The sequence below is a fragment of the Symphalangus syndactylus genome, chromosome 1 (genome assembly GCF_028878055.3).
Source record: "Symphalangus syndactylus isolate Jambi chromosome 1, NHGRI_mSymSyn1-v2.1_pri, whole genome shotgun sequence".
NCBI lineage: Eukaryota > Metazoa > Chordata > Mammalia > Primates > Hylobatidae > Symphalangus > Symphalangus syndactylus.
The window spans coordinates 7,567,724-7,594,218 of NC_072423.2; the positions used below are offsets into that span (position 1 = coordinate 7,567,724).

At 58.8% G+C, this 26,495-nt stretch overlaps 2 protein-coding genes across 8 annotated transcripts in view; one reads left to right on the plus strand and one right to left on the minus strand.

The window, feature by feature from the left end:
- The window catches only part of NFATC1 (nuclear factor of activated T cells 1), a 129,042-nt gene that overhangs the window by 65,057 nt on the left and 37,490 nt on the right, over nucleotides 1-26,495 (minus strand). For 4 of the 6 annotated variants that reach the window (XM_055295824.2, XM_055295806.2, XM_055295815.2 and 1 more), the window contains exons 4-6: nucleotides 10,095-10,297; nucleotides 7,920-8,092; nucleotides 7,230-7,370 (exon numbers count right to left, since the gene is read on the minus strand). In XM_055295824.2, coding sequence (XP_055151799.2) covers nucleotides 7,230-7,370; nucleotides 7,920-8,092; nucleotides 10,095-10,297 — 517 coding nt within the window. Of the gene's footprint in view, nucleotides 1-7,229; nucleotides 7,371-7,919; nucleotides 8,093-10,094; nucleotides 10,298-23,330; nucleotides 23,504-26,495 lie in introns of those variants that run through there. The other 2 variants (XM_063636230.1, XM_063635917.1) reach the window with 2 other exon arrangements.
- LOC134736222 (uncharacterized) lies at nucleotides 23,318-25,503 on the plus strand. 2 transcript variants are annotated; one of them, XR_010120146.1, is made up of 2 exons: nucleotides 23,318-24,526; nucleotides 24,634-25,503. XR_010120146.1 is itself a non-coding variant. In XM_063636705.1 (2 exons), exons 1-2 carry the CDS (start codon nucleotides 23,335-23,337, stop codon nucleotides 24,246-24,248), a joined length of 567 nt encoding a protein of 188 aa, XP_063492775.1. In that variant the 5' UTR covers nucleotides 23,318-23,334; the 3' UTR covers nucleotides 24,249-25,503. The 2 variants fall into 2 exon arrangements, 1 of the variants encoding a protein (XP_063492775.1); XM_063636705.1 differs by having other exon boundaries at nucleotides 23,318-23,502; nucleotides 23,850-25,503.

Genomic DNA, 26,495 nt, shown 5'->3' on the forward strand with positions numbered 1-26,495 from the left:
AAAGGCAATATATATTCATGGCCAGAAATGTCTGTCTAGCAATTGCTTCCAGAACAAGACAAAGCGCTGAGGCTGTTGAAAGATAGAAATACCCTCGCATCTCAGGAAAGGAGATGTAGCGCCGTGTCCCGCCGGCAAGAGCATCGCCATGGCGGCTCCCAGCTCCGTGGAGGCCCGGGCGGGCAGGGCCAGCCCCCGCACTGTTCAAAACTCAGCCCCTGGCAGGAAGGAAGGCAGCCGGTCCTGAAAGGGCCTTTGTGTTCAGCCTTATCAGAGCTCCGAGTCCTCAGTAGGAAACTGCCTGAGTGCAGGAGTAAAAATATTCCAGATCATTAGGGAATTCCCTGCAGTCTGAGTCATCGGAGGCCTCCCTGCCACACCCGCGAGGTTTCCACACAGGCAGGCCTGCAGCCCAGGAGCCTCCCAGACCAGCCAGGACCCGCCGCCCGGAGCCGGGCCACCCCCACGCCGGCGCTGACGCTGAGCCACTGTTTCCACAAAGAAAGCCACGAGGGCCGCTGGTGGAAGCAGCCGTGTCCCTGTGTCCCACAGTGCCCTCGAGCCCTGCTCCCCACGGCGTCTCCTGCCTTGCACCCCGCGGCGTCCTCCTGCCCTAGGTCCCACAGCATCCTCGTGCCCTGCTCCCCACGGCGCCTCCTGCCCTGCTCCGTGCCCTGCACCCCGCGGCGTCCTCCTGTCCTGCACCCGGTGGTGTCTTCCTGCCCTGGGTCCCGCAGCATCCTCGTGCCCTGCTCCCTGAGGCAACCTCGTGCCGTGCACCCCACGGCGTTCTCATGCCCAGAAGCGAGCATCCCTGGGGTGTCTGTCATCCATCCCCGGCTCTCCCCCAGGAGTCTGCCCCAGCCTGGCTCCCAGAGAAGATCCTGGAGGGGAAACAGCCACCCGGCCGCACTGCACATCAGCCTGCAGGGCCTCACACAGAGCCACCCTGTGACCCACAGCCCTTTCACACTGAGGCATGCGCTCAGGAGACAGGCAGGCGTCCACACAGGACTCACGCACTGAGGTTCATGGCGGCTTTTCCACGATCATCTCTACAGGGTGGACATGGCCCAGTGCCATTGACAGATGGGTGTGGGCAGCCACACGGTGGGCTTCCCTCAGCCACAGAAAGACCCCACATCCCGACCCGCGCCAACGAGGGGACCTGAGGACCCCACCCCCCGACCCACACCAACGAGGGAACACGGAGGATGCCACGCTCCATGGAAGCTGCCAGGCATCGCAGCTGGCAGGTTGGGGTTTCCCAGCAGGCCAGAAGGAGCAGCCAGACCAGGTGAGGCCACGGCGAGGGGGCATCAGGGTTGTCGGGGCCGGGGCAGGGAAGGGAGAGCAGGGGTGGCCGCTCATGGGCAAAGGTTTCTTTCTGGGGACAAGAAAATGTTCTGAAATTGGTGATGGCTGCGCAATTCTGTGAAGCCACCAAAACCCACTGAATTATACACTTTGAGTGAATTAATTGGTGTATAGATCACATCTCAATAAAGCTGATATAAAAAAGAAATTAGCCAACATGATCATGGGTGGTTTTGTCATGTGTGACCCCAAAAGGCCTGAGAAGGGAGGGGAGCCAGAAGCCCGGCCCCTCCTCCTGCAGTGGGGACTGACGTGATGGGTAGCCTCCCCACACCAGCGGGGCCCAGGCAGGGGGAGCCTGAGAGTCCCCCCTAGCACTATTCAGAATGCGGCTTGACAAGAACTGTGGGGTCATCACTCAATTCTAGGGGTCCTGGGCCATCTTGGGCCACTAAGCCATCCACAGGACATGAAGAAGAGATGGGCAGGTGTCTCTTCCCTGGGCGCTGCCCTCCTTGCCTTCTCTGTATGGTCTCTGGGAGCAAACAGAGAAGACTGGGGGTCAGCCCGGCCACCTGCCCTGCTCCCAAAGACGCCATGTGGTGACAAAGGAGCCCCAACTCTGCTGTCTCTTGGAGCAAGCAGCAACAGTGATGTCCAGGCGCCCAGCAGTGTCACCTCCACCCTGAAAACACAAATCTGGAAGATCTGCATTTGGCCTTTAAACTGTTGGGCTGGACACCTCTGAAGGTTTTGTCATTACGATGCTGCCTTCGGGGCTGGCATCCAACATCTTCAGGAGGCGACAGCTGAGCTGCTCCATACAGGGAGGTTGCCCGTGCCGCGGATGCTGGAGCTGGGAATTCCCAGCCATGTCCTCCTTGCTCATCCAGCCCCGTCAGAGGGCATGCCACGGAGATGCCACGGAGATGCCACAGAGGCAGCCATCCCCGGGGTCCATCTCTCTCGGCCTACATCCCGCACAACTAAAACAGGCCACAGACCCCACCACCCACCTGGACGCCACCTCCCTCCTCAGCCTGCTCCTCTGCCCCAGGCCGAGACCTTCCACAAGGGACAGAGGAGGGACAGCAAGGGCCGAAAGGGCCAGTGCCATTAGGTCTGCCTTACACGGGCCCTGACTCTCACCTCCTCCCCGCCTGCGAGAAAGAACCAGACCCTAGGAAAACGAGGAGCAGGGGCAGCTGGAGGAGGAGAGGGGCAGGGTAGCCAGTGGGCACTGATGCCTCTTTGGGGAGATTGGGGCCTGCAGGGACCTCTGGGCTTCCGCGACACCCTGGGGTGGATGAACCTCCCCCCTGGCCTTGCAGGAACCTGAAGATGAGCCCAGAGGGAGTGGCTTCAGACCTGGGGATTCCTCTGACGCGGCTCCCTGGGCAGACAGGAGGGTCCTTGCCTGGCACTTCCTGCACCTGGATGACATGGCCTCTGCCTGGGGACGTGCACCCCCCACTCGCCGTGGTGAATGTGTGTGTCGTGGCGTAGGACCAGCAGCTGCCAAGGCCACGGTGATTCCGTGACAGCCCAAAACCACGGTGGTTCTGTGACAGTTCCGTGTCCTTGTAAGTGTCCTGCCAGCTCCCAGCTAAGCTCTGTGGCTGCAGGGCAGAGCCTCCCAAAGCAACTGCCAGGTGCCTGTCAGAGCTTGTGGAAGACCCGGGAACCACACCGGTCACGGTCCCGTGGCAGCCTCGGAAAGGCCCGGGCCTTTGGTCCCTTTATTTAAAAAATAACAACATACATTTGGCCCAGATTTGGAGTCCTGGCCTTCCCAGTGAGGTGGGAGGCAGGCCCTCCGCCTGCTGTTGTGTGGAGAAATCTGGAAACCCGGCCTGCATCTCCTGCAGTGTGGCTAGTGCCTGCCCACAGGCCTGTCTTCTCCACGTGGTAATGTCCAGGGCCAGAGGATGGGGCGGCTGTGAGCGGGGGTGGCGAGCTGGGGTCCCACCATGTTGGGTTTGGGGTGAACCTGGCTGTCTGGGGTTTCTCAGGGAGGGCTCTACATGTGCTGGGCTGGGGGCCTCCGGGAGGGGCCTGGGCAGCTGCAGGGCTCTGGCTACTCGATTCCACCACGTGGGCCCCCCAGCCTCCCGCATTTCTGTGTGTCTCCCTGTGAACCTGGGCAGGGCCCCTGGTGTGGTGGCTGGCACGGCACTGGGTCCAGGCCTGGGCCTAGGAGCCCTGGCACAGCCGGTCTCTGCTTCCCGGGAGCCCGGGCCAACTGTGAGATGCCAGGCTGCCTCCCCAGAGGGGCCCTGTGAGGCCACGTAGAGGGGTCCTGATTACCTGAAGAAGGAGATGCCGGCCATTCAGGCCCCAGCTGACCTGCCAGTCATGGCGGCCAGAGAAATGGCCACTGACGAGACCTGCAAAGCTCCACCTGCTGAGCCCTGCTTGTTGCGCGATCGCCGGCAAACGGAGTGGGAGTTTTCACCCCCGGCGTCGTAGTGTGGCTTCTGTGTGGCGACGACACCAAAACAGGCTTCACTGATGTTTTTAAAAAACGGCACCAGAGTAGACACATGACTTAAGAAAAGGAGGTTGTTCGGCTCCAGCATTAAGAACTGGCTCATGTTTGATGCATCCAAATCTCAGAAACTTGCACTTTCTGTCTCATCTCAGCCAAGCTCTAGACGCAGGCTGAGCTCGCGTTTCATGCGGGCGTTTTTTGGGCATTTCATTTATGTTGAACGTTAGTGTGTCCCTCAGCCACTTCAACGTTCACACGTGTACAGAGAGGTGCCTCACATCACACATCGGAAGAGAGACACGGTGATCTTTAACAGGAGGGGAGGGGTGCGGGTGTGAAGGCAGGGAGGGGTGCGGGTGGGAGAGGGGTGCGGGTGGGAGAGGGGTGTGGTTCCCACTTCCTGCAGCTGAACCCCTGCAGCCTTGGAAACTGGGGGTTCTTGTGATGCTACCAGGGGCTTCTAAACTGACACCCGGCCCTCGGCTCCCCACAGCCAACCTGCCTCCTGGACGAACATTCCGCACAGACTTTCATCATTGGAAAATACCGTTTTCCGAGAAAGCTGCAAACCAAGTCCTTAAAGAAAGGCTGACTCCGCCCCTGGCCTTTTGCACCCCCCTGAGAGACCTGGGAGGAAGCTCCATGGAGCGCATGCTGAGGCTCAAACACCCACCCTCCTCCCGCCCTGCTGGAGCATCCCAGAGGGACCCGGCACCCAGGCTATGGCGAGCCATGCCCTTGCCCAGCCGGTTCCCTGCGGTGCAGCCCTGCTGCAGGGATTCCCTTCCTCAGAAGGCCCCAACACCAGGTTCTCCCAGCCTTCCAGGGCGGCAGAGCCACTCCATCCAAAACTTCCCAAAGCTCAGAGATGCTGTGAACCCACAGCAGCTGAAGGTGGCCTGGCCGAGACACAGAGGCTGAGCTGGCCTGGACAATGAGCTTCCTACGTACTCCAGAGAAGGCCAGGGTGGAGCCGACCCCAGCCTGTGTCCAGAGCCAACATTCACAACCGCTACAAGCGTCCGCACCCTCGGAATAGCAAGACAGCAAGAGACGCAGGGGCCCTTCCTGGAGAAGCCACTTCAACTGCCCTACTGACAGATATCCTCAGCACGAACCTCCCAGGCTCACACCCGGCTGTGGTTCCATCTGCAAGAGCAGTCTAAAACAGAACTTTCAACAGACCAGACGATCCCATCAGAAGACAAGAGGGCAACTGTGTTTTTAATTTAAATTCAGTTTAGTGGTTTCTCTAGTCCCAGGATGAGATGTGGGGCCTTCTGCACCAACCTGTCACTGCACATCAGCACGTGCTGTAAGCGACGGCTCCCGCCTGAGAAGCCGGAAGTGGAGGAAGAAAATTATGTAGATATTTGTTCTCCGCTTTTGAAAACATGCAATGTGCTTGTGTGTGTCTGAATATGCAAATTATCTTATTCAACTATAAAGAATAAAATTATAAACGTGGTCTGGCTTCATCCCCACAGTATTCACAGCTTCACGTGCTCTCAAGCACAGCACCTATTCATTTACGGCTCGCCTGCTGTATACCAGACACCGGCTGGTGCTGGGAGAGGGTCAGAGACCCACCCTGACCTCATGGGACAAGAGGAGGACATGGGCAGACAAACTGGCATTGCCCAGAAGTGTGGCTGTGGCAGCCCAGCTTAAGGGCAGAACAGGCAGCCCTCCAGCCTGCTGACCCCACAGCTCACAGTGATGATGAAGGCAGGAGGGGCTGCCTGTGGGGGCGGCCGCATGAGGCCAGGGCTGGTCCTGCATCCCCTTGGCTCCCTGCCCTTGCAGGCTGGTGGCTGCCCTTCCCCACGGCACTATGGCACCGACTCAGCGCAGTAACTCGGCTAGGGCAGGAGCTAGGACACCTCTGCTGACTGCGTTCAGCGGGGGCTCTGCCAAGGTGCCCAAGCCTCTCTGGGCAGAAGAAACCACAAGAAGGCTGTTCAGGCTTGGGCTTTGAGAGGCAGAACCTGGGAGCCACGGTTCTGGCCAGTCTTGGCCCAAGTGCCTCCCTACACTGTGAGCAAAGTGCTTCTCCGCCAACGCGTGGACACACACTGAAAGCTCTGAAGGGCAAATTATTTCAAAATTAGCCTCCTCCTGAGAAGGCACGGGCAATACAAATGGCTTCCTGATCACTGCCCTTAGTTGGTTTTCTCTATAATTTAAAACATGTTTTTCAATTATGCCCTGATTCTATAGGAAGCCAAGTTAGCCAAGACGTGAAAGACCTCTAAAGCCTATTGTGATTGAAGCACTTAAGTTTCCGACAAACTGTATAAATCAAGACCCAATTATCAAGGCTGAATGCCTCCGTGGTTTCCAGGGATCGGAGTAAGTGTAAAGAAATTCCAATTGGTAAATGTAAAAAAGAAAAAAAAATCACAAAACAGGCCTTGTGGGGGCGTGCCCCTCACCTGGCCCACCCTGGGCAGAGGCCCAGCAAGGCACCAGGGACCCCCAAAACCAGAGAGCTCACGGCAGGCTTTGCAGAGAGTCAGGCCCACTCTGCCTGAACCCCCTTGAGGGCTGGGCTAGGGTCCCTGTGCCCAGCTACACTGGTGCCCACTCTCCCTGCAATGCCAGTTTCCCGTCAGTGCAGCCCACTGTGTTCACACGCTCTGCTTGGAGCTGGCAAGGCCCCCCTCTGGGATGACAGCGCTGGGGCCCGGCATCTGCATGGAACTGACCTGGGCTGGGAGCCACTCTGTGAGCCCAATCTCCGCAGGACAGCGTCTCCCGCGGGCAGCACAGAACCACAGGCGTGACGGCCCCAGGAGGAACATCACTCCGAGGACGCCCCCGCTGCCCTTCCGAGTTCAGCCCCAGAGCTTCCAGGCTGGGCCAGCACAACACCTGGAGACAGGGGTGACCTGGGCCCTCAGGGCACAAGGGCCTCACACACACCATGGCCGTGGCATTAAAGACCACCCCAGCTCCCGCCATCTGCAGCACCCACACCATCCCTGCCTCCGACCTCAGGAATGCTGGCAGGAGGGGAAGGCCCTGGAGGGGAGCTCCCTCCTGCCCTGCTGCTAAGTGACCCCCGAAGCGTCCATTCTCTGCAGATGGAGGACCCTGGCAAAGCCAGCAAACGCCTTTCGCACTCCTCTGCGTCCCCAGCCCGCGGGCTCCCTGCATATCAGCAGCGACGTGTGTGCAGTGGCCTTGGCGGCCCCAGAAATAAACATCCACCTCCTCCCTTCAGCAGCACAGCTGTCGGCTCACACAAAAACCCACAGCTGGACGCAGACACAGGCCACGCAGAGCCTCTGCTCCGTGCCGCAACCCGTAGGCCGCATCCTGGTGACTGTGCACAGGTGGGTCCTGCTCCACCGACCAGGAACCGGTTCCCACCAGCGCCGAAGCCCAGGCCGCAGATGGCCCCTGGTGAAGAGCATACCTGGGGCTTTCTCCACGAAAATGACCTTGGAGTCCTGCAGGAAGTTGTGGCCGGACAGGACCATCTTCTTCCCGCCCACGACTGGATAGCTGTCCGTGCTCTGCTTCTCCACCAGAGGCAGCTCCTGAGCCGAGCGCTGGGCTGCGTCAGAGGGAGAGGGGCAGTGAGGGCCTGTCCTGGGTGGGCGGCCTGGGGCACACGCGTGGTATCCAGCAGGTCACGCATGAGCCGACCCACCCAGAACAAGCGCCGCCACGGCCTGCGGGCTGACCCCTGTGGATGCCGCTACTTCTAGGGGAGAAGCCGTGCACACTTCATCCTGATGGTCTCCACCTCGTTCTGAAGAAGTCATCAAAATATCCTCCTAAGACTCAGCCAATTTCACTCAAATCACAGTCATCGCACAAATACGCAAAGGTCAGCACAGCACGGGGGCAGCCCCGGCCCACACCGCTTTCCCTGGCCATGCTTGGCCATCAGAGGAGCCAGAGCCGGGGTCCCCCGGGAGGGCCACAGGCGATAACTCAGCCATGATCAACTCAGACCCCTCATGGCCACACACTGTGGTGGGTTTGGTGGGAACAGTTCAGTCCCAAGTCTACACAAACGAAAAGCTGAGAGAGGGTGAGACAGCGAAGCGCGTGGGACGGGATGGTTTCCTCCCCTGCCGGCGCACGGACGTCCACTTACAGCATTCGATGGGGTTGGAGGCCACCTGCAGGGACAGTGTGCGGCCGCTGGGCTGCGGGACGTGAACGCGGAACACCAGCCGTACCCGTGTGTTCTTCCTCCCGATGTCCGTCTCTCCTTTCCGAAGTTCAATGTCGGAGTTTCTGAGTTTCAGGATTCCGGCACAGTCAATGCTGCCCAAAACAAAAGCCCACAGCTTTTCTTTCAATGGCTGACGTGGGAGCATAAAGGCCTGGCCCCCCAGACCCTCTGGCCCTCACCCCAGCCCCACGAGCTCGTGCCAAGGAGCTGGCGACTCTCCCCTTCCCCGAGGAAAATAAGACCTTGGAGCCAGCGACGTGAGGCCCTTGCCTAGTGCAGGAGAGAATCCGACGTCAGCGCAGGCGAGAGGCGGCCAGTGGAGGCAGTCCCGAGAAAAGTCACTTCCACCTTCCCCTTCCCACCTTCCTCCAGCCTCCAGTCTCCAGCCTCCACCCTCCACCCCTGACCAAGCGGGTCCGGCCGGAGCTGTCCCAAGTCCTGGCTGCCTCCAGGGCCGAGGCTGGCCACGTACACGGGGATGTCACCAGAGCGGCAGAGAGCGGCCCAGGGGAGGGGCCAGAGGCACCTGCTGTTCTCTCTTATCTTGCAGTAGTTCCCAAAAAGCTCAATTTATTATTATTATTTCATAATAATTATATATTATATATTAGATTAAATATTACATATTTATAATTATGTAAAATATATTGTATAATATAATTAGAATAAATTACTCTATTATTTCCACTACATTTAAAAGCCCTCGTTTTTTGTGTGTAAAATCCATTTCTTCTACGGTTTCATATAACCTCTTTTGACAATTTCATTGAAAACTAGACTCCAGTAAAACATTCCATGTATACATTCTCAATGCATTAAAAAGCAGTATTTTTCAGTAAGTTAAGAGAACGAGAATAAACACAGACTCCCCGACCACCCACGAGTCGGCAGCAAGCACCGGGCTGGAGCGCAGTCCTGGCTGCGGTGTCTCCCGGCCACCCTTGCTGCCCCACATCATGGTGGGGTGAATGCAGCTGCCAGCGAAGCCAGTACGTTTACTGCGGCTGCAGAACGCAAGGTTTGTTCTTAAAAACCACCTGACTGTGCCCTGTCTGCGGGAAACTTGGATTACAGCTCTCGAGGCAAACCCAGGGATTCGGAATGAGTTCCCAGGTGCGTACATTCCACCCAGTGCTTGAAAAGCCAACATGGAGAGAAAGCTTTCCCTTTGTTTTTGACTTACAGGCTTTGAATCACTTATTAAAATCCCCAACGTGGCCCCCCACCGCCATTTCCTACACGCTCTCCCTCACCATGCTGGCCTCCTCCCCACTCCTGCAGCCCCCAGGACCTCTGCACCCACCCCCGGGGCTCCACCTGGATGGGGCACCCCCCACACAGCTTCCCCCATCACACGGGCTCCCGGCCTGCGGGTCACCCTCGCAGGACACCGTCCCTGCCCTCCGTCCCAGCTCCGTCCTGCTGGTCTGCACATTCCAGCCGTCCCAGCTCAACCTGCACTCATTCACCCACAGACGTGTCTGTTTTCTGTTCCCACCACGGTACCACATGAACCTCTCGGGAACCAGCAGTCCTCTTTCTCGGCTGCCTTCACAGATTAGGGCCAGCATGCCCAGCACAAGCTGGGATTAAGCGAGTAAGGCCTTATTTGGACGTTACATGTTTTGTCCTCAGCTTACTAAAAAATTCAATTTTAAACAAATTATAGTGTCAAATTAGACTCAGAACATCAGCGCAGGCCTATCCGTGTTGTCGGAACCTCCTGAAGTTCAACGCGATCCGGATGTGCTGACTGCTTTAATTTTTTGATGCTCACGTTTTAACCATCCTCATTACAATGCTGTATTCAGAAAGAAACGGGTCCTGTTTGGAGCTAAATGGGGAGGGAAGTATTTATAGCTGCATATCTGACATATTATTTTAAGTGGCAATATACACAGGGCTGAAACCCTAGAGAGAAGCAAATCCATTGTCAAAAGCAAGAGTGAAGTTTACTTATTGGCTGTTAAACCAAAAGTGTCCTGGTCACAGAGCCTGGAAGTGTGGGGGGCCGGCCAGACCCCCCAGGGCCAGGAGGAAGGCACGCCCACTCCTACTGCCCCCCACCAGAGCCCAGAGGCCCCCACAGCTTACACGGCTCGCATACTGTTCTCCGGCAGGAGAGGGATCTCCAGGACTTTGGTGTTGGAGAGGATGGCCTCGTGGCTGGTGGTGGACACGGTCTTCCCTGTGATGCGGTGCACCTGGTAGAAGGCGTGCGGGCGCAGCAGGCGGTCATCCGCCGTCCCAATGAAAAGCTGCAGCATCAGCGGCTCATTCTCCAAGTAGCCGTGGAGCTGGCGAGAGAACAGAAAACACCCGCTCAGCACCCAGAGCACAGACCGCTGGGAGTCACCGGAACGCAGAGAAAACCTGCGGCAGGTTCAAGGCCTGCGTCCCCCTGCCCTGCCCCCTTTTTATTTCTCTGCCATGTCATACTGGTGTCTTTGTAAAGCAGATTAGAAAATGCCTTGTTATCCTAATGGACCTGAGCACTGAGGTTGAGGCTTTGAACATGCCTGTGGCCACTTTCAAACACACACACACCATGTGTGCACACACCTGCACACATGTGTGCACTCACATGTGTGGGCATGGATGTGCACACATATGCATCCACACATGCTCACTGTGTGTGCCCATGCCGAGGCCACGGTGAAGCTGGCAGGGGGCGTGTGCAGGAAAGCGGAGCCCTCGCTGAGCCATGTGCAAGGCTCGCTTCACCAATAAATCCAGACGAGGCCTTCCTGTGTTCCATTAACCTGGAACTGGGCAGCGCGCAGCTTCCACTCCTGATCAGGGGACGCCACACTGCATTTGCACACACACGGCACGATGGGTCCCGGGCCCCAGCACCCTTCCTGATGGCTCCCTGCACCTCTCCTCCTGCAGAGGCAGGGGAGCGCTCAACGCCGTCCTGGTGGCTGAGCAGCTGGTGTCCAGAGGCAGACGCTGGCGGCAGACACTGCCTAGGGGAACCGTGCATGGAGGTGTCTATTGTCCACACCACCCTGCGGAGCCGCTCATGGTTTCTCGGCCGGCACTGTGTGTGTGAGACTCAAAACCCACACTACTGGGATAGGACTCCAGCCAAAGGGAGCAGCCCTGGTGCTTCCGCCAGGACACGAGTGGCCGGGCCCCACTCCCGCCTCTGGGAAGGTGTGCGCCTCTCGGCAGGGCACACACGTGTTCAGGACCAGCTGTTCTGTGGGATGAGTTGCTCATTGGTGTCTGAGAGGTAAACACAGAGTGTGGTGCCATTCCCTCTCACCCTCCTTCTCTGCACCACGCGTAGTTCCGCCTTCGGCAGTGAGTCATTTTTAGAACTGTTTGTTTTTATCTTTAACGCTACCATTTACAATCGCTATAGTCTGATTCTATTTGCAAGAGGCAAATTTTGTTTGGAACAGGAAGGTTTGATTCTCAAAGCAAGCACAAAGGCCTAGAGGGAGGCTGCAGGAGTCAAACCCTTTGCGCGGTGGGGCCTCCCACAGGGTCCCTCATTCAGAGTGCCTTCCCTTCTGTGTCCCCCAAGTGGGGCCCTATGAGCGCCAGCCTCAGAGCCCTGAGATTAATCAGCAAAATCCGGGCAAGGCCCATGGCAACGCCCAGCCCCGGGAACCACTCATCCTGGGACGCGTCGACCCCTCTGATCACGTTTGGAGTCGATTTTCTCACTAAACTAACTTTAAAATCTTTGACCACAGACAGCAACTGCAGCACGACGACCACATGCAGAGTCCCAGCCTGGGCTCCTGCAGGCACGTTCCAGCCACAGGAAAATGCGAAGCCTGCCCCTGACCACGCAGATGCCTGCTGCCCACTCAGGGCCAGCGAGGCGGGGAAGAAGGCGGGGGAGCCGGAGCCAGGGGCTGCCCCTCAGACTGCACGGGACGGCGGATTCTCAGATGTCAGTGGGCAGAGGGGAGACGGGCCTCGAGAGGCCCAGGCAGGCGAAGATGCGGCCCCTGCTCCGTGGCTCCAGCTTAGCCTCAGCCTCCGTGTGGTCACCACAGTAAAGAACAAACCAATCTCGCCAGTGGCTGAACTCAGAGCCCCTCAGGGAGGAGGCCACAGTGAAGTGATGGCTGCTGTCACTGAGGGCCTGACCCTGAGGCCCAGACTGATGGGCAGGGCCTGGGATGCCACGTGAGGCTGAGCTGGGACCCAGGCCCCGGCTGAGACATCGAAGGGGCGTTTGGGGTCTGAAACACAAAGCCAGAGGCTGAACGAAGGCGTCACGTGGGAACACGGTGGGGAAGCCACAGATAGGGATAAGAACACAGCCCTGAAGTGCGCAGATGCCCACAGGAATCTCTGCACCCAAGGCCACCAGCACCCCACTCCAAGGTGATTACTGCTAAGACCACAGAACTCTGCAGAACAAAAAGCCCTTCCCTTTCCAATAGAGCCCCCTCCCCTTATGAACACATGAGCGTCTACACACAAACAGCCAGGACGGGGGACGCTGGCCTGCCCGTCCAGCCCGCAGCTCCTTGGAAGAGAGACTCCAGCCGTTTGCCAAGTTAATGAACTTCCTGAGATACCTGAACTCTCTGTGGGACTCAAACATCTTTACGATGGGAAATGTAAAAAGAAAAGCAGAGATTAAGAGGCAGATTCTGCCACGCAGTATTCCATTTTCTGAGATTTAATACCTAAAAACTTAATTTACATAGAAAAAAATGTAAATGAGTCTCTGACCAAAACCACCTCTGGGGGTGGGGGAGGGGTACCGGGGCAGCTCCAAGGGCCTGGCCAGGGTCACATGGTCTCAAAACTACAATTTAAAATTCCCCCAGGATCCCTGTGGCAGTTCTCTGATGGTGTGTGGAATGCTGTGAATTTGGGGTATGACTGTATCCTTTAAAAAACATGCCATTTCAGTGAAAATGGGAATATTTAAGGTTTAACCTGGCAGGTAAACATCTATTATTTAAAACATGAAGTTCATTTTAAGAAAAGTAATTTAAATACGTCATGGGCCCCACTGCATGGGCTTTCTGCCTCTGGCACAGTACAGAACCTGTCAGAATCCTATTTATAAAATTACCTGTCACAACAATGACCTCTCTTTGCCTCAACCTTAACTAAACAAAATGTATTATTCCACTGCCGAGGTATAAGAGCTACTGAGTTTTCTACACGTTAAAATGTTTGTTTTTGGCTCCTGTGCTGACCTCAGGACTTAACGGTGACATGGTGGGTAGAGGATGATCGAGGCCAAATTTATCCGACATGGAACTCAGCTGCGTGCACGTAGGGGAGGGAGGTGTGAGGTGGACAGAGGCAGCTCACGGGTGGGAATGTCTCACCCTCCACCCCATAGTCTGAGCTGCTGCACAGAAACGGAGCCAAGGCAACCTGGAGTCAGGCTCCTCTCCAGGCAGGGCACAGGAGCAGCCGTCAGCCTAAAGGGAAATTATGCATTCAGGGCCTACAAGTAAAATCTGCATTTTTCAAATTGCCCTGAGGAAATACACAGGGACAGAAAATTCGGCTCACAAACCGGTTTCAACCCCAATTCCCCCCACGTTGGATTAATTTAAGAGATTGCCATGCTGTGTGGACAGCGTCTAGGGTCCTGCTTTCAGCCCTGGAATCCTCATCACCCACAACAGCAGCCAGAGGTGACACTTCCAGGTGAAGGCCATGGTGCGTCTCTCAGGGCTGGGCCCGGGGCCAGGGAACCAGGCAGGAGAGCACATTCCTCATGGGAGGACGTCCAGCCACATTCTCCACCAAAGCACAAGAAGGAAGGTATCAGAGACCCCAAGGCTCCACCCTCGGTACAGGGGCCTGGCCGGGATGATTCGGCGGCCACTGCTGCAGAGCCGGGTGTTCCTGCAGGAACAAGGCCCACCTGACCCACGGCACAGGCCCATGTGACCCACGGCACAGGCCCACCTGACCCACGGCACAGGCCCACCTGACCCACAGCACAGGCCCATGTGACCCACGGCCACGGCACAGGCCCACCTGACCCACAGCACAGGCCTGTCTGACCCATGGCACAGGCCCACCTGACCCACGGCACAGACCCGTCTGACCCACGGCACAGGCCCACATGACCCATGGCCATGGCACAGGCCCACCTGACTCACAGCACAGGCCCATCTGACCCACGGCACAGGCCCACGTGACCCACGGCACAGGCCCACGTGACCCACGGCACAGGCCCATGTGACCCATGGCCACAGCACAGACCCGTCTGACCCACGGCACAGGCCCACATGACCCATGGCCATGGCACAGGCCCACCTGACTAACAGCACAGGCCCATCTGACCCACAGCACAGGCCCACGTGACCCATGGCCACGGCACAGGCCCACCTGACCCACAGCACAGACCTGTCTGACCCACGGCACAGGCCCACATGACCTATGGCCATGGCACAGGCCCACCTGACCCACGGCACAGGCCCATGTAACCCACGGCACAGGCCCACCTGATCCACGGCACAGGCCCATGTGACCCATGGCACAGGCCCACCTGACCCATGGCACAGGCCCATGTGACCCATGGCCACGGCACAGGCCCACCTGACCCACAGCACAGGCCCATGTGACCCACAGCCACGGCACAGGCCCACCTGACCCACAGCACAGGCCGTCTGACCCACGGCACAGGCCCGTCTAACCCACGGCACAGGCCCACCTGACCCACGGCACAGGCCCGTCTGACCCACGGCACAGGCCCACCTGACCCACAGCACAGGCCATGTGACGCACAGCCACGGCACAGGTCCACCTGACCCACGGCCACAGCACAGGCCTACCTGACCCATGGCACACCAAAGCAGATGAGGTGACGGCACAGGGTACTTGTAAAAAAAATCCAGTTTGGTGCTCCAGGGAGACTTTACTCAAGATACCAGGAAAAATAGAAACAAAAAGTAAAAGACATCAAAAATGGAGCCAGTAGTCGAAGGGAGCACCCCAAACCTGAGATGGGTGGAGGAGCAGGATGCAGCCCCTGCATCCTCCCTCTCCTTCCCTCTTTTCTCAGCCAGGCCTCACCTGCCCAAAGCGGGACAGGCAGGGGCTGCACGGCTGCCGGTGTGATTTCTGTGCTTGCCGGGGCTTCGGGCTCTGGGGTCCACAGTGACATTCTACGTGAAGCCACCAAGAGACAGCCACGCAGCATCCACTTCCTCACCTGCTGGCTGTGTGGTGTGCAGAAGCCTGAGTGTGGGCATGTGCACCAGAAGTGTGTGTGTGTGTGTGGCCACGGGGGTGCCTGTGTGTGTGGCGCCGGTGTGGTCTGTGGGGTCAGGCACGTGTGTGCCCACAGGAGTGCCTTGTGTGTGCGGCGCTGGTGTGGTCTGCCAGATTGTACATGAGCAGTGCTTCCCTGTAAACCGGCCCAGATCTGCCTTTAAGGGGCAGCTTCACCTGCCAGACGCCCTGCCCTGGCCCCTTCAGATGCGGGAAAGGGCCTGAAGGGCCTGGGGTCTCCCTCCAGAGCAGCGTGGGCTCGGGGTGGGTGGGGGAAGCTGGGGTCTCCCTGCAGAGCAACGAGGGCTTGGGGTGGGTGGGGGAAGCTGGGGTCTCCCTCCAGAGCAGCGTGGGCTCGGGGTGGGTGGGGGAAGGACACAGCCTGACCCTGCGGGCCTCTCGTCCTGGTTCCCGGCGTGCAGAACAGAGAAGGAAGAGGGGAGGAACGCGGACGCCACGGCTAGAGACTCAGGCCTGAGCCAGGAGTCGGGGCAAAGCCTGGTGTTCTGTGAACACACGTGTGCACGTACCCACACACACATGCACAGCCACACTGGGAAATGTGCACACACCCCCACAGAGCCCACGTGCACACACACACACACACCCCCCACACATGACAAGCCTCTGACCCACTGGCACCAGCTCACTGCTCTCTGGGAAGTTCTAGAAAAAAGTTTTTTTTTCATTTCAGGTTTTATTTCTACCTGTTTGGCCACAGTTGCCAGCCTCCTAACAGACCCAGAGTGCACGAGAGAGGCCTCCAGGAACCCTACAGCCAACACTCCCTCCACCCTCCGGGGAGCAGATCTCGGCCTTGCAGGAGCAGGGCCAGGCCCTCCTGACCCCCAAATCCCACAAACCTGGCACCGTTGGCATCATGAGCCCTGGCAGGTAGGGGCGCCAGGTACCAGGACCCACAGCAGCTTTCGCCATGTGGCACAGCCCTTCCCAGCGAGAGTGGGCGGACCAGCACCTCAGGGCTGGGGTCTGTGGGCAGCCTGGGGAAGGGGCCTTGTGCCTGGAGGTGCCAGGACACCCCCTCAGGGCTGGGGGGACAGGACCAGGATCGATCGTACCTTCCCTCCCACAGATGCCGTCGGCAGGATTCAAGGGAAGCGTCTATGTGCCCGGCAGGAACCGAGGCAGAGGCTGGGCAGACCTGACCCCACGGGCTTGCTGCACGCTGAGGCCTGAACGGCGGAGGCTACATAGCAAGCCTGCTGAGTGGATTCTCACACCGGTGAATGCACGGGCGCCGGCTGGGAAACTAGCTCCTCCCCACCCGACGGATGGCTCCAGGCCCCTTCCCATGACAGGAATAGGACGATGTGTCCATGCAGTTTCCTGCACGAGAGGCCCTGGGTGAGTAGTGGGCGCTGCCCTCATTACCGTGTCTGGTGAAGGAAGCTATCTGCAGAATCCGCGTGAGTGACCGATTTGTCTTCCCAGCTCTCAGAGAGGTGTGTGTGGGGGCCGGAGGCAAGCGTGTGTGACTATGCGTGCAGGTGTGTCCATATGCGCGGGTGCACGAGCTGACAATACTGAGTTCACACCATGGAGTGTCACCTCAATTCTGAGAATCCTTCCCGTGAACACAGTTGCTTTCCTAGTGATCTATAGATGGTGTTCAGATCCACAGATAAAACTGAATTTGTGGCTGTAAAGCAAATCTAGAGGGACTCGCGGCCCCACACAGGGACCTTCCAGCCGCGATTGAAAAACTGCACTCAGCCACAGGCTCGGTCCTGACTGGGAAGGGCTGTTTCAACACAAAAACTCTCTTGGGATTTTTGGTTTTCAAAAGGGGGCAGGCGGAGCTGCAAGACTGCCAGGCTCCAGCTGAGTGTGCCTCACTCGCTACAAGGGAAGCTCTGGTGTGTCCCCTTCCAAACACAGCTGCCGCTGTCCGGGTGGGAGTGGGGAGAAACTCGGTTTTCTTGATGCTCAGAGCTGAGCTCCAGGATGGGGCCCCAGACCCCCCGCAGACACCGACCAGATGACCTGCAGGCTACAGCAAGGCCCGGCCCGCTGTAGCAGAAGCTCCCCAGGAGGGGCCCAGAGTGAGCATGTGGCACCAACAACCGCACACTGCTGCTACCACCCGCGCCGCCACCGCACGTCTGTGAACCAACATCGTATCCCCACTCCAGAGAAGCAGCGCTGAGCTGCCAGGGCCTGTCTCCCGGACCCCGGCTCCAAGGTGTCTGGGCTTTCTTCCTAGGTCCCTACTTTTCTAGCCCCTTCCGCCGACTTTGGAGAAAGATCATTCAAACCAGAAGCCCAGAGAAGGTGCTAGACGGATGTTGAGTGGCACCCCCAGAACAGGCACGCGGCAGGAGCCCCTCTTCTTGGAGGAATGGCATGTGCGCTGTCACCTGCATGAAGGCAGCAGAGGCTGCTCAGCAGGACCGACGCCGTGGCGAGGGTGGACAGAGGTGGGGAAGAGAAAGGCCGCCCGGCCACATCTGTGGGCCCCTCGCATGCGCCAGTCTCCACACGTGCACGCAGATCCCCACGTCTCTCCAGGAGAGCGGCCCCAGAGGCCGCGCTTGCTGTGGAGAGCTGGTGCCCTCCCCCGCCACCTTGGCCGGCCGCACTCCTGGCTGCTCTCTCCACCTGTGCCTTGCAGGGACCACCTTGCCCCACCAGTGCGCTTCCCACCTGGACCTGGCGGCAACAGCGCTCGGCACGAACCCCAGACTCAACAGAGCGCCGACAGGGCCACAGAGCCAGGGCACTGACATGGAGGGTGCAGGAGCCCCAACGCAGCTGAAAGCGCCCAGAGGAGAGACAGTCACGCTCACTTCGGCTGAAGAAGATTCTGCCTGGAAACACCATGTTTAGATTTAATTAAATCTAATCAATTAATCCACGCTGAGAAACCTCGACCTTCTATGGAGGAAGAATCATCTAGAATGCAACTCCTGAAACAGGCAAGTGGGAGACGCAGCGACCCCGTGACCCCAAGGCCAGGAGCACACAGAATCCACGGCCACACAGGGAGAAACGTCAACCTTCTAGAGACATCCGTGCCACTGAGAGTCACGTCGCCTGACACCAAGTGGCAGAAGCGCTTGTCATTTGTCAGAAGTGAGGTGGTTTCCGCTCAGCACTTCTCCCGAGTCTACCCCAGCAGGGTCTGACGGGCTCAGGGCACGGCCCACCCACAGCCGGGGTGCCCTGGCTGATCTCAGGGAGACATGCCAAGGAGCTGGCAGGGTGGCCTGAGGACCGGCAAGCAGCCCCTATTCATCCTGCCTCCCCCACAAGCCCTCCCAGCTCCAGAATGGCCCCCAAGCCTGCTGGTCAGTGGCTCAAACATATCAAAACCGAAACCACTGGGGAGAGAGACCCAGGAGCGCTGCCTGCCCAGCAGCATGTGTACCTCCAGAGCCTGACGGCTACAGTGATGCCCAGTCCAGACACACAGGGGTGAAGGGCCCGAGGAATCCTGGGGTGTTAGAGCCACCATCCAGCAGCACCCCTGCCCCTCCTCCAGGGCCCGCACCCTGCAGCGCCACAGCCCTGCATTCCCCAATCTCTGCGTGAAACCTTCTATTTCCCTAGGACATGGACTCGGGGAGCCTCGCAGAGTGAGACCTGGTCAGTCTATGTGCTCCAAGTGTGTACGATGGTGCGTCTTGGCTCCGCAGGGCCCAGGGGCCGTCTGTGCTGTTCCCAGCAAAGCGCCTCTGTCCACAGACAAGGCCCAGTGTCCTCCCTGGAGGGGGCAGGTGTGGCTTGAGGCAGGTCCACGGACAGGAGCCTGGCCCAGATGGGCACACGCCCATGGGTGCTCCCAGCCACCACTCCCACATCTGGCCTGGGCAAGGCTTGGGCAAGGAACAGCCACCAACGTCACAGATAAAGAAAGCAAGCAGCTGTCCCGCCCAGCAGCTCCTCAGAGAAGAGGAGTGTCTTTGAAACCACGTCTCGTTCTTCTTGGAACCGGCGCTGACACAGAGACCCTGGACTCCAGAGCTGGTCAGACACAGCAGGGCACAAACCTGGGAGGCTTCAGAAATGGCTGCCACCCTCAGCACTAGGCAGCGCAGCCAGTGGCCGCTCCTTCCCAGGAGAACCCAGCTGGGTCGCAGTCCCAGGTCCTCGGAGAAATGGGCAGGGACCTGCCATGGCCAACACCACCCGAGGTCACTGGACACCTGCTGGGTGTGGCCCAGGGGCACCACGGTGTCTGCAGGGAAGCAGGGCCCATTGCTCAGGCAGTGAGGAAGGACCAGGCCCCACATGAGAGCCGCCAGGGCGCCGCCTCCCCACCGGGTGATCGCTGCCACAGGTGGCCGCTTCTCATGTGGTCTCCAGGTGATGTGTCCACCCCTCCTGTCCCACCTGCACCAAATGTGGGTTTTCTGAGGCTGGGGTAGAGCGTGTTCCAGTGAGCGTGCAGACCCCTCTCTACCTAGGAAAGCCTCCTGAGAGGCCCTTCTGCGCTGTTAGGAGTGGTCACTAGCAGCGGCCATGCCAAAGCCCACGTGTCATCTTAAATTTCCCCAAAGCACCAAGAAGCCAAAGCTCTGAAATTACTAATAGAAGATTTTGGAGGATGAGGATCTGGGCTTGGGGACGCTCATCCACCTCATATTTCCTGTCTCAGCTGCACACCCCCTACTCCAGCGGCCAGGCCTGTCAGGAGATGGAGGCTGAGGATCTGGGCTTGGGGACACTCACGTGCCTCGTATTTCCTGTCTCAGCTGCACACTCCCTACTCCAGCGGCTAGGCCTGTCAGGAGACCCAGGCCACATTTTTGCCAGTTTTTCCAGGCAGTGGAGCTGTGAAACGGGTAGTTATAAGTCAGTGTCGTAGACCTGCCAGAGGCCACATGCCTTCCCCGTGCCAGTAAATCTCCACAAAATTCCACCCATTTTCTCAAATATTGTCATTACTGTTTTAAGCAGTGACTGGCTGGGCCAACCTCATTCCACGCTGGTCTCCTGACACAGCGAATCTGCCCCGTGAACACCTTCCCAGCAGCACCGTGCATCTGTCCCCATGGCTCAAGACAGAGCCCGTGGGCTTTGCTTTAGGGGAGAAATAAATGGTGAATCCTCGTTCATCATAAAAGCTGACAACATATCTCAAGGGGTGGCTCGGGCTTCAACACTGTGCTTCTTAGAGTTCTTGCTCCTGGGAAAATAGACACAGCCCGACAGCAACCACGTCTGCTCTCCCAGCCGCGTGGGCTGCGGGAACAACGGCGTATGTGGAACTAGGAAATTCCGTGTGTTTATGCGCTTGGCAGTCCAGGGAAGGGACAGTCATTCGCCCTGAAATTTTGCTGAAAGAGGAGAGAGCTGTTGTCTAGGTTCCAAGGCAGACCCATAAAAAATTAATCTATGCCTCCTGCAGGCCTCCGGCATTTGGCAGCAGCGGTGCCGTGGCGTGTGGTTTTGTGGTCAGACCTGCACTTTATTTTCCACCCCATGGCGTCCTCCCAGTGCGTGGGCCTCTGCGTGGCTCCTGGGGTGGGGCTGGAGCGGCTGCTGTTTGAGGCTCTGCAATAGCACAGCCACCGGTGGGGCCTTGGAGCTCTGATCAGATAACAATGTGTCCCAGCGACGTCCCTCCCCGGCTTTCCAGTTTAACAGCCCTGCCTGGCAGGGGACATGGAGAACCAGGCGCTCTTGTGTGTGGCAAACCACTTAAGAAAGTGTGGATGAGGCCCTGCGTGGAATAGTGTGTGCTGTGATAATCTGTCCACGGTATTCACAGGCTCTCAGGAATCTGCTCCTCACGGTACTGAACACTCCCCGAGCCCCTGCCAACTGAAGGTACCACACAAAGTGAGAATTAGTCAGAACCACGGGCCCGATGCGCATTTTAACAACCGGAAAAGAAGAGCTGCCTCACGGGGGGCTCCACTCCTTGGTCTTCAGCTGTCAACTTTCTTACATGACAGAAAAAACATCTGTTATGGATCTACGGGGGCAAAGTTGACCTACAAGCTGGGCGATGGAAGGAGAGGCCCACCAAGGCCACTGTGGGCACCAGCGGGCCCGCCCCACCCTGCGTCCTGAGCTTGGAGTATGGCCGGGAGCCCTCCCTGGGGCCAGTCTGGCCTCCTGACTCTGGGTCCTTGCCTGACCCGCCCGCCTCTCTCACCCGCGTGGCTGAGGCAGGATCCTAGACCACCTGCCCTCACCTCTATACGGACTCAGTTGGCCCCTCTCCTAACTGACAATATTACAAGCTGCAAACCTAAAATGCTGTTTCAGAACAGGCCGAGGCTTCTCGTTTCACGTTCCAGTGACCTATTAATTATTCACATGAGCCCGGCCTCCCGTGTGATGGGTGAGATGCTATCGGGCAGGTTATTTTGGTGACTTGGTAAACAGACCTGAGTTATTTGACCCCTGGGTCAGAGGTCAGGCTACATCTCACAGAGGTCCACATGCCCCTGCGGGATGGTGGGTGCCATGGAGGTGGGAGCCGAGGGCCGGGGACATGCTGCAAAGACATCTTCTCAGGGCCCTGGGCCCTTCCTGGCCGCCTCCGGGAGAGTGTAGCTGCCACGAGCAGTAGAGGACACAGGCCAAGGATGGGGTGACTCATGTGAGGAACACATCGGGCGAGGGCGCTGCAGGCCACGGCAAAGAGGGCAGGAGGGAAGGAAGGAGGCGCAACCAGAAACAGAGAGGAGGAAAGCAAGGCAGAGTGACCAGGGCGGGCGCTGCTCACGCCGCTCAGCTCCTCCTTGGACCGAGCGGGGAGCCAGACTCCAGGTCTCCTCCGGGACCACAGTCCCCCCGATGGGCAACACGCAGGTGGAGGACCAGCCTCCACCTTCAAGCCTGGAAAGGCAATGAGTCGCACGGAAAGGCCTCAATGGCTGTGCCCAGGTGCTTCTCCGCCCTCCCTGGCCAGAGAAGGGGAAGAACACTGCCTGTCTCACCCCAGACCAGCCTGATGCCGGCTGCCTACATACTGAGGTGAGCAGGACTGAGGGCAGAGGCTGTGTGGGGATGAGGAGGTGAGGCAAGAAAAAAAGCCAGCAGCCACCCAGAGCACTCGCGAACTCCCGGTTCCAGCTTCGCTGAGAGCAGAACAGGCCCTCCAGGGTGAGGAGACTGTGTGTACAGAGAGACCCTCACCCTCAGGCAGAGCCTGCCGTCAGGGCAGAGGGTGGAGGGCAGAGGGTGGCGGCTGCCCAAGGTGCCACCATCAGGACACTCAGTGTGAGCCGGGATTTGGGGGAAAGCTGAGGCCAGAAGGAAACATCCGCCGCGCATCACTTTCAGGCCTCGCTGGAAATGCTGGTGAGAAGCAGACAGCAGGCGGACGCCCCCTCAGCCTCCCCTGCAACCAGCGGCCTGGCGATGTCCCAGCATCGGCAGATCCAGACCGGCCCACCGAGAACTGGGGCCAAGGTGCTGGAGCAGGGGCAGGAGGGGCCAGTGACAAGGCGGCTATGTGGGCAGTTGCTGAGGCTGGCTGGGCTGCTGGTCACTCCCTGCCTGGCCAGAAGCCTCTGGGAGGCTCTGTCTGAGTCACTTGTTCTACCAGGGCAAGGCGAGTCCTAAACAGGCATCTTCATCCTTGGTTCCCCAGGAGCAGTGAGGCCCACGCCAGACCCCTCTCTCCACTATCCCCCTCACATGCACAGGGGGCAGGACCGTCCTTACCCGCAGGCCCCATCCTGCAGAGGGGGCGCAGCCATCACCATGGCCGAGGGCCCGCCAGACCCTGCAGGGACCACATCCACCAGGGGCTGCCGGCCATCCTGAACCACCCAGACCCCCTGACGGATGGCTCCAAGGCCCCGCTCTTCCAGGCTAAACCACGGCCCTGTTGCTTTGATGCTGGTGTTTTTAGCGCCATGGCAGCCGTAATGGGGGCGGCCTCAAGGTGCGGACGGCGTGATCATGGCAATGTGGCCACAAGAATAGGGGCTGGCCTGGGGTGGTCTCTCCCCGGCGTGGGAACAATGACATCCCCACGGAGACGGCAGGGGGCACGCTCAGTGCTCACTGGAGAGAGCCGGCCTCCTTCCCTCTGAAGGAAAGGCCCTAAATGGGAGGAGCCCCGGATGCCAGCCGCCCCACACGCCCACAGGTACCCGGATCCCGGCCGTCCCTCACGCCCACAGGTACCCGGATGCCGGCCGCCCCTCACGCCCCTCATCACCCACAGGTACCCGGATGCCGACCGCCCCTCACGCCCCTCAGCGCCCACAGGTACCCGGATGCCGGCCGCCCCTCACGCCCCTCAGCGCCCACAGGTACCCGGATGCCGGCCGCCCCTCACGCCCCTCAGCGCCCACAGGTACCCGGATGCCGGCCGTCCCTCACGCCCCTCAGGACCCACAAGTAGGAGCGAGCACCTGTCCGGAGAAGCAACACCCTTTCCTAACCCGGGGTCCGCGCTCCGATTGCTTCCTGGAGAGAAAGTGCTGCGTTCTGCTCACATGCTTCACTTCCCAACTGCGAAACACATGGGGATGGGGAAGGCTGGGACGCCGGGCGCGGGAGGACGACGACACCGGGGGCGGGCGGACGGAGAGGACGGAGACAGCTGGCGGGGGAGGACGGGGACGCCGGGTGCAGGGGCACAGTGTGCCCCTGACTGCGAGAGCTGACACCCACTTCCCCCGGCCCCCTGCCACCCTCCAGGGCTCAGCTGCACTGCAGGAGACAGCAGGCTTTAATTTTATGGACAAGCTTTTTGAGATGCAGCGGACAGACGATTCACAACGAAGAGAACAGCATTTTTCAAATGCAGGAAACTCCCGCGCCAGTTGTTCCCTGTGGCTCCCGGTGGCTCTGACCAGCCGCCCGCAGCGCCCACCACCCATGGCCTCGTCCTCGCGCCCCCAGGCCAGTGCGATGAGCCTCGTTTCTGAAAAGCGGGAAAGGGGCTGCGTCAAAGGATGTGCTAAAATAACCCAACAGCACGGAGGGCACGTCTGTGGTTACGAGGAGCTTCCACGGCAACTGAGAGCTTTCTATTCTCGTTTGTTTTTTAATTATGCACAAATTCTATTTTTATCCAATTTGTGGTCCACCAACTGAAAGAGAAAACTAACTCCCAAAACCCCCTCTTTTCAGCTGCTTTTACTTCACACTTGCAGAGACATAAATCCACTCTGCCACAGATACATCAGAAAACTCTTTAAATTACTAATTTCTACAAATGAGATATGCTGACAGCTCCTGACGTTTTCCGTGCAGGGGACCGTTTTCTCCCGCGTTTCAATGGAAAGGGCTCCTTCTGTGGAAACACAGAGCCAGCCTCTCCCGTTTCGCTGCTGCGCACACACGGGCCACTTGATTTGGAATAATCGTTGAGGGTACATTTTAAAGATATTTTTAATTACTGTTTCAAGTTTTCTGAGTCCTCCAGAACACCTCGATCCTCTCAGTGGCATCTGTATTGATAAGATTTCTGCACCCTCAGCCCAAGACACCCAGACAGCAGAACCAGAGATGGGATTCCAGAAGATTCCAGAAGACGCAGGGAGAGTACCCAAGCACTGAGCCGTGTCCGCAGAGACGGGCAGCACCAGGCACCGGCGCTACTCACGGGCCGGTGAAAATACATCCATTAAAACCCAGGGCTGCCTGTAGTCCCAGCTACTCGGGAGGCTAAGGCAGGAGAATCACTTGAACCCAGGAGACAGAGGTTGTAGTGAGCTGAGATTGCACCACTGCACTCCAGCCCGGGTGAGAGTGAGACTCCGTCTCAAAAACAAAAAACAAAAAACAAAAACCTCAGAGCTTTCTCCACACTCATGGTCCTGCTTTACCCTCTAAATAGCCTCGATTCCTACACCCGCCCCTCATCCGGACACAGTGAAAAGGGCGACAGCCAGTGCCCCTCACCAATATAATTTACAGCAAATAGGGTAGACTGGGCCATTATTTCTCTATTGCTTTATTTCCACTCCTTCTTTCATAGCCTCATTTCCTGTCCTATCTAATATCCTTCCCACTGAGCAATAACAAGCTTTCGGTCAGTAAAAACCGAGGCAGGGATGGGGAGGTGCAGGCCTGCAGTGACAGAGCGTGGCGCAGCGCTGTCTGACCTTTCCCACCTGGGAGGGTGGAGACTTTAAATGTCAAACAGGCCACTGTGCACTCAGGTGTCTCCTGCATTTCCTTGCTTCAAGCACCGACGAGGTAGGTACTAATTGGCATCAAGCACACAGGCCACAAGCATCACGTTAACATCATCTGCAAGTGCTGGCGAAAACGCCTCGCCCCAGCGCCCCAGCGCCCTGCCCGCTAATTCCCTGCCGCCGGCTGTTGCGTTGGCAAACAGCCATTTGTCCCTCCACTATTTATCTAAATGGAAGAAAATAAAAACACGAGGCACCCTGCTGAACACCCCTTCTAGCTTGCATCGTTCCCTAAATAACGGGGCTGGGGCACCCAGTTTTTTGCTGTTGGGGTGTGCTGGGAAAACATCATCTGTGCTACCGCGTAGCCTGGAGCCCTGGGGCCGGACACACTTGCCGCTCTGTGGCTGCCAAGGCAGCAGATCCAGGGCCTGGGGCCTACAGCTGATGATGTAACAGGTGGGACGAAGAAAATGCCAACACCCACGGCTACCCGGGATCCACATCGACAGCTGGGGTGCAGAGTGAGCATGGCTCTGTGCAGACGCTGCCCGTCCCCGGCACGGTCATTACCTCCCTGGACAGCCTAACTCCACGTGGCTGTCCCCCAAGGTGTGAGGAAGGTGAGGAAGCCACAGCAGAGCCTGGGGAGCCGGGCCCACCCCGGCAGGGACGCGGCTGCAGGCTTGCTCAGGGAGTCAGGCCCACCCCGGCAGGGAGGCAGCTGCAAGGCTGCCAGGCCCAGGCCCACCCTGGCAGGGAGGCAGCTGCAAGGTTGCCAGGCCCAGGCCCACCCTGGCAGGGAGGCAGCTGCAAGGTTGCCAGGCCCAGGCCCACCCTGGCACGGAGGCAGCTGCAAGGTTGCCAGGCCCAGGCCCACCCTGGCAGGGAGGCAGCTGCAAGGTTGCCAGGCCCAGGCCCACCCTGGCAGGGACGCAGCTGCAGGGTTGCCCAGGGAGTCAGGCCCATCCCGGCAGGGACACGGCTGCAGGGCTGCTCAGGGAGTCAGGCCCACCCCGGCAGGGAGGCAGCTGCAAGGTTGCCAGGCCCAGGCCCACCCCGGCAGGGATGCAGCTGCAAGGTTGCCAGGCCCAGGCCCACCCTGGCAGGGATGCGGCTGCAGTTGCTCAGGGAGTCAGGCCCACCCCGGCAGGGACGTGGCTGCCAGGCCCAGGCCCACTCCGGAAGCCACTCCTCCTCT

Bases quoted from the DNA above. Each gene is read 5' to 3' on its own strand.
- LOC134736222 (XM_063636705.1), top strand. From the start codon at position 23,335: ATGCCGGCCGCCCCTCACGCCCCTCATCACCCACAGGTACCCGGATGC. The intron at 23,503-23,849 runs GTACCCGGATGC...GCCACCCTCCAG, and splicing joins ACGCCCCTCAGCGCCCACAG to GGCTCAGCTGCACTGCAGGA.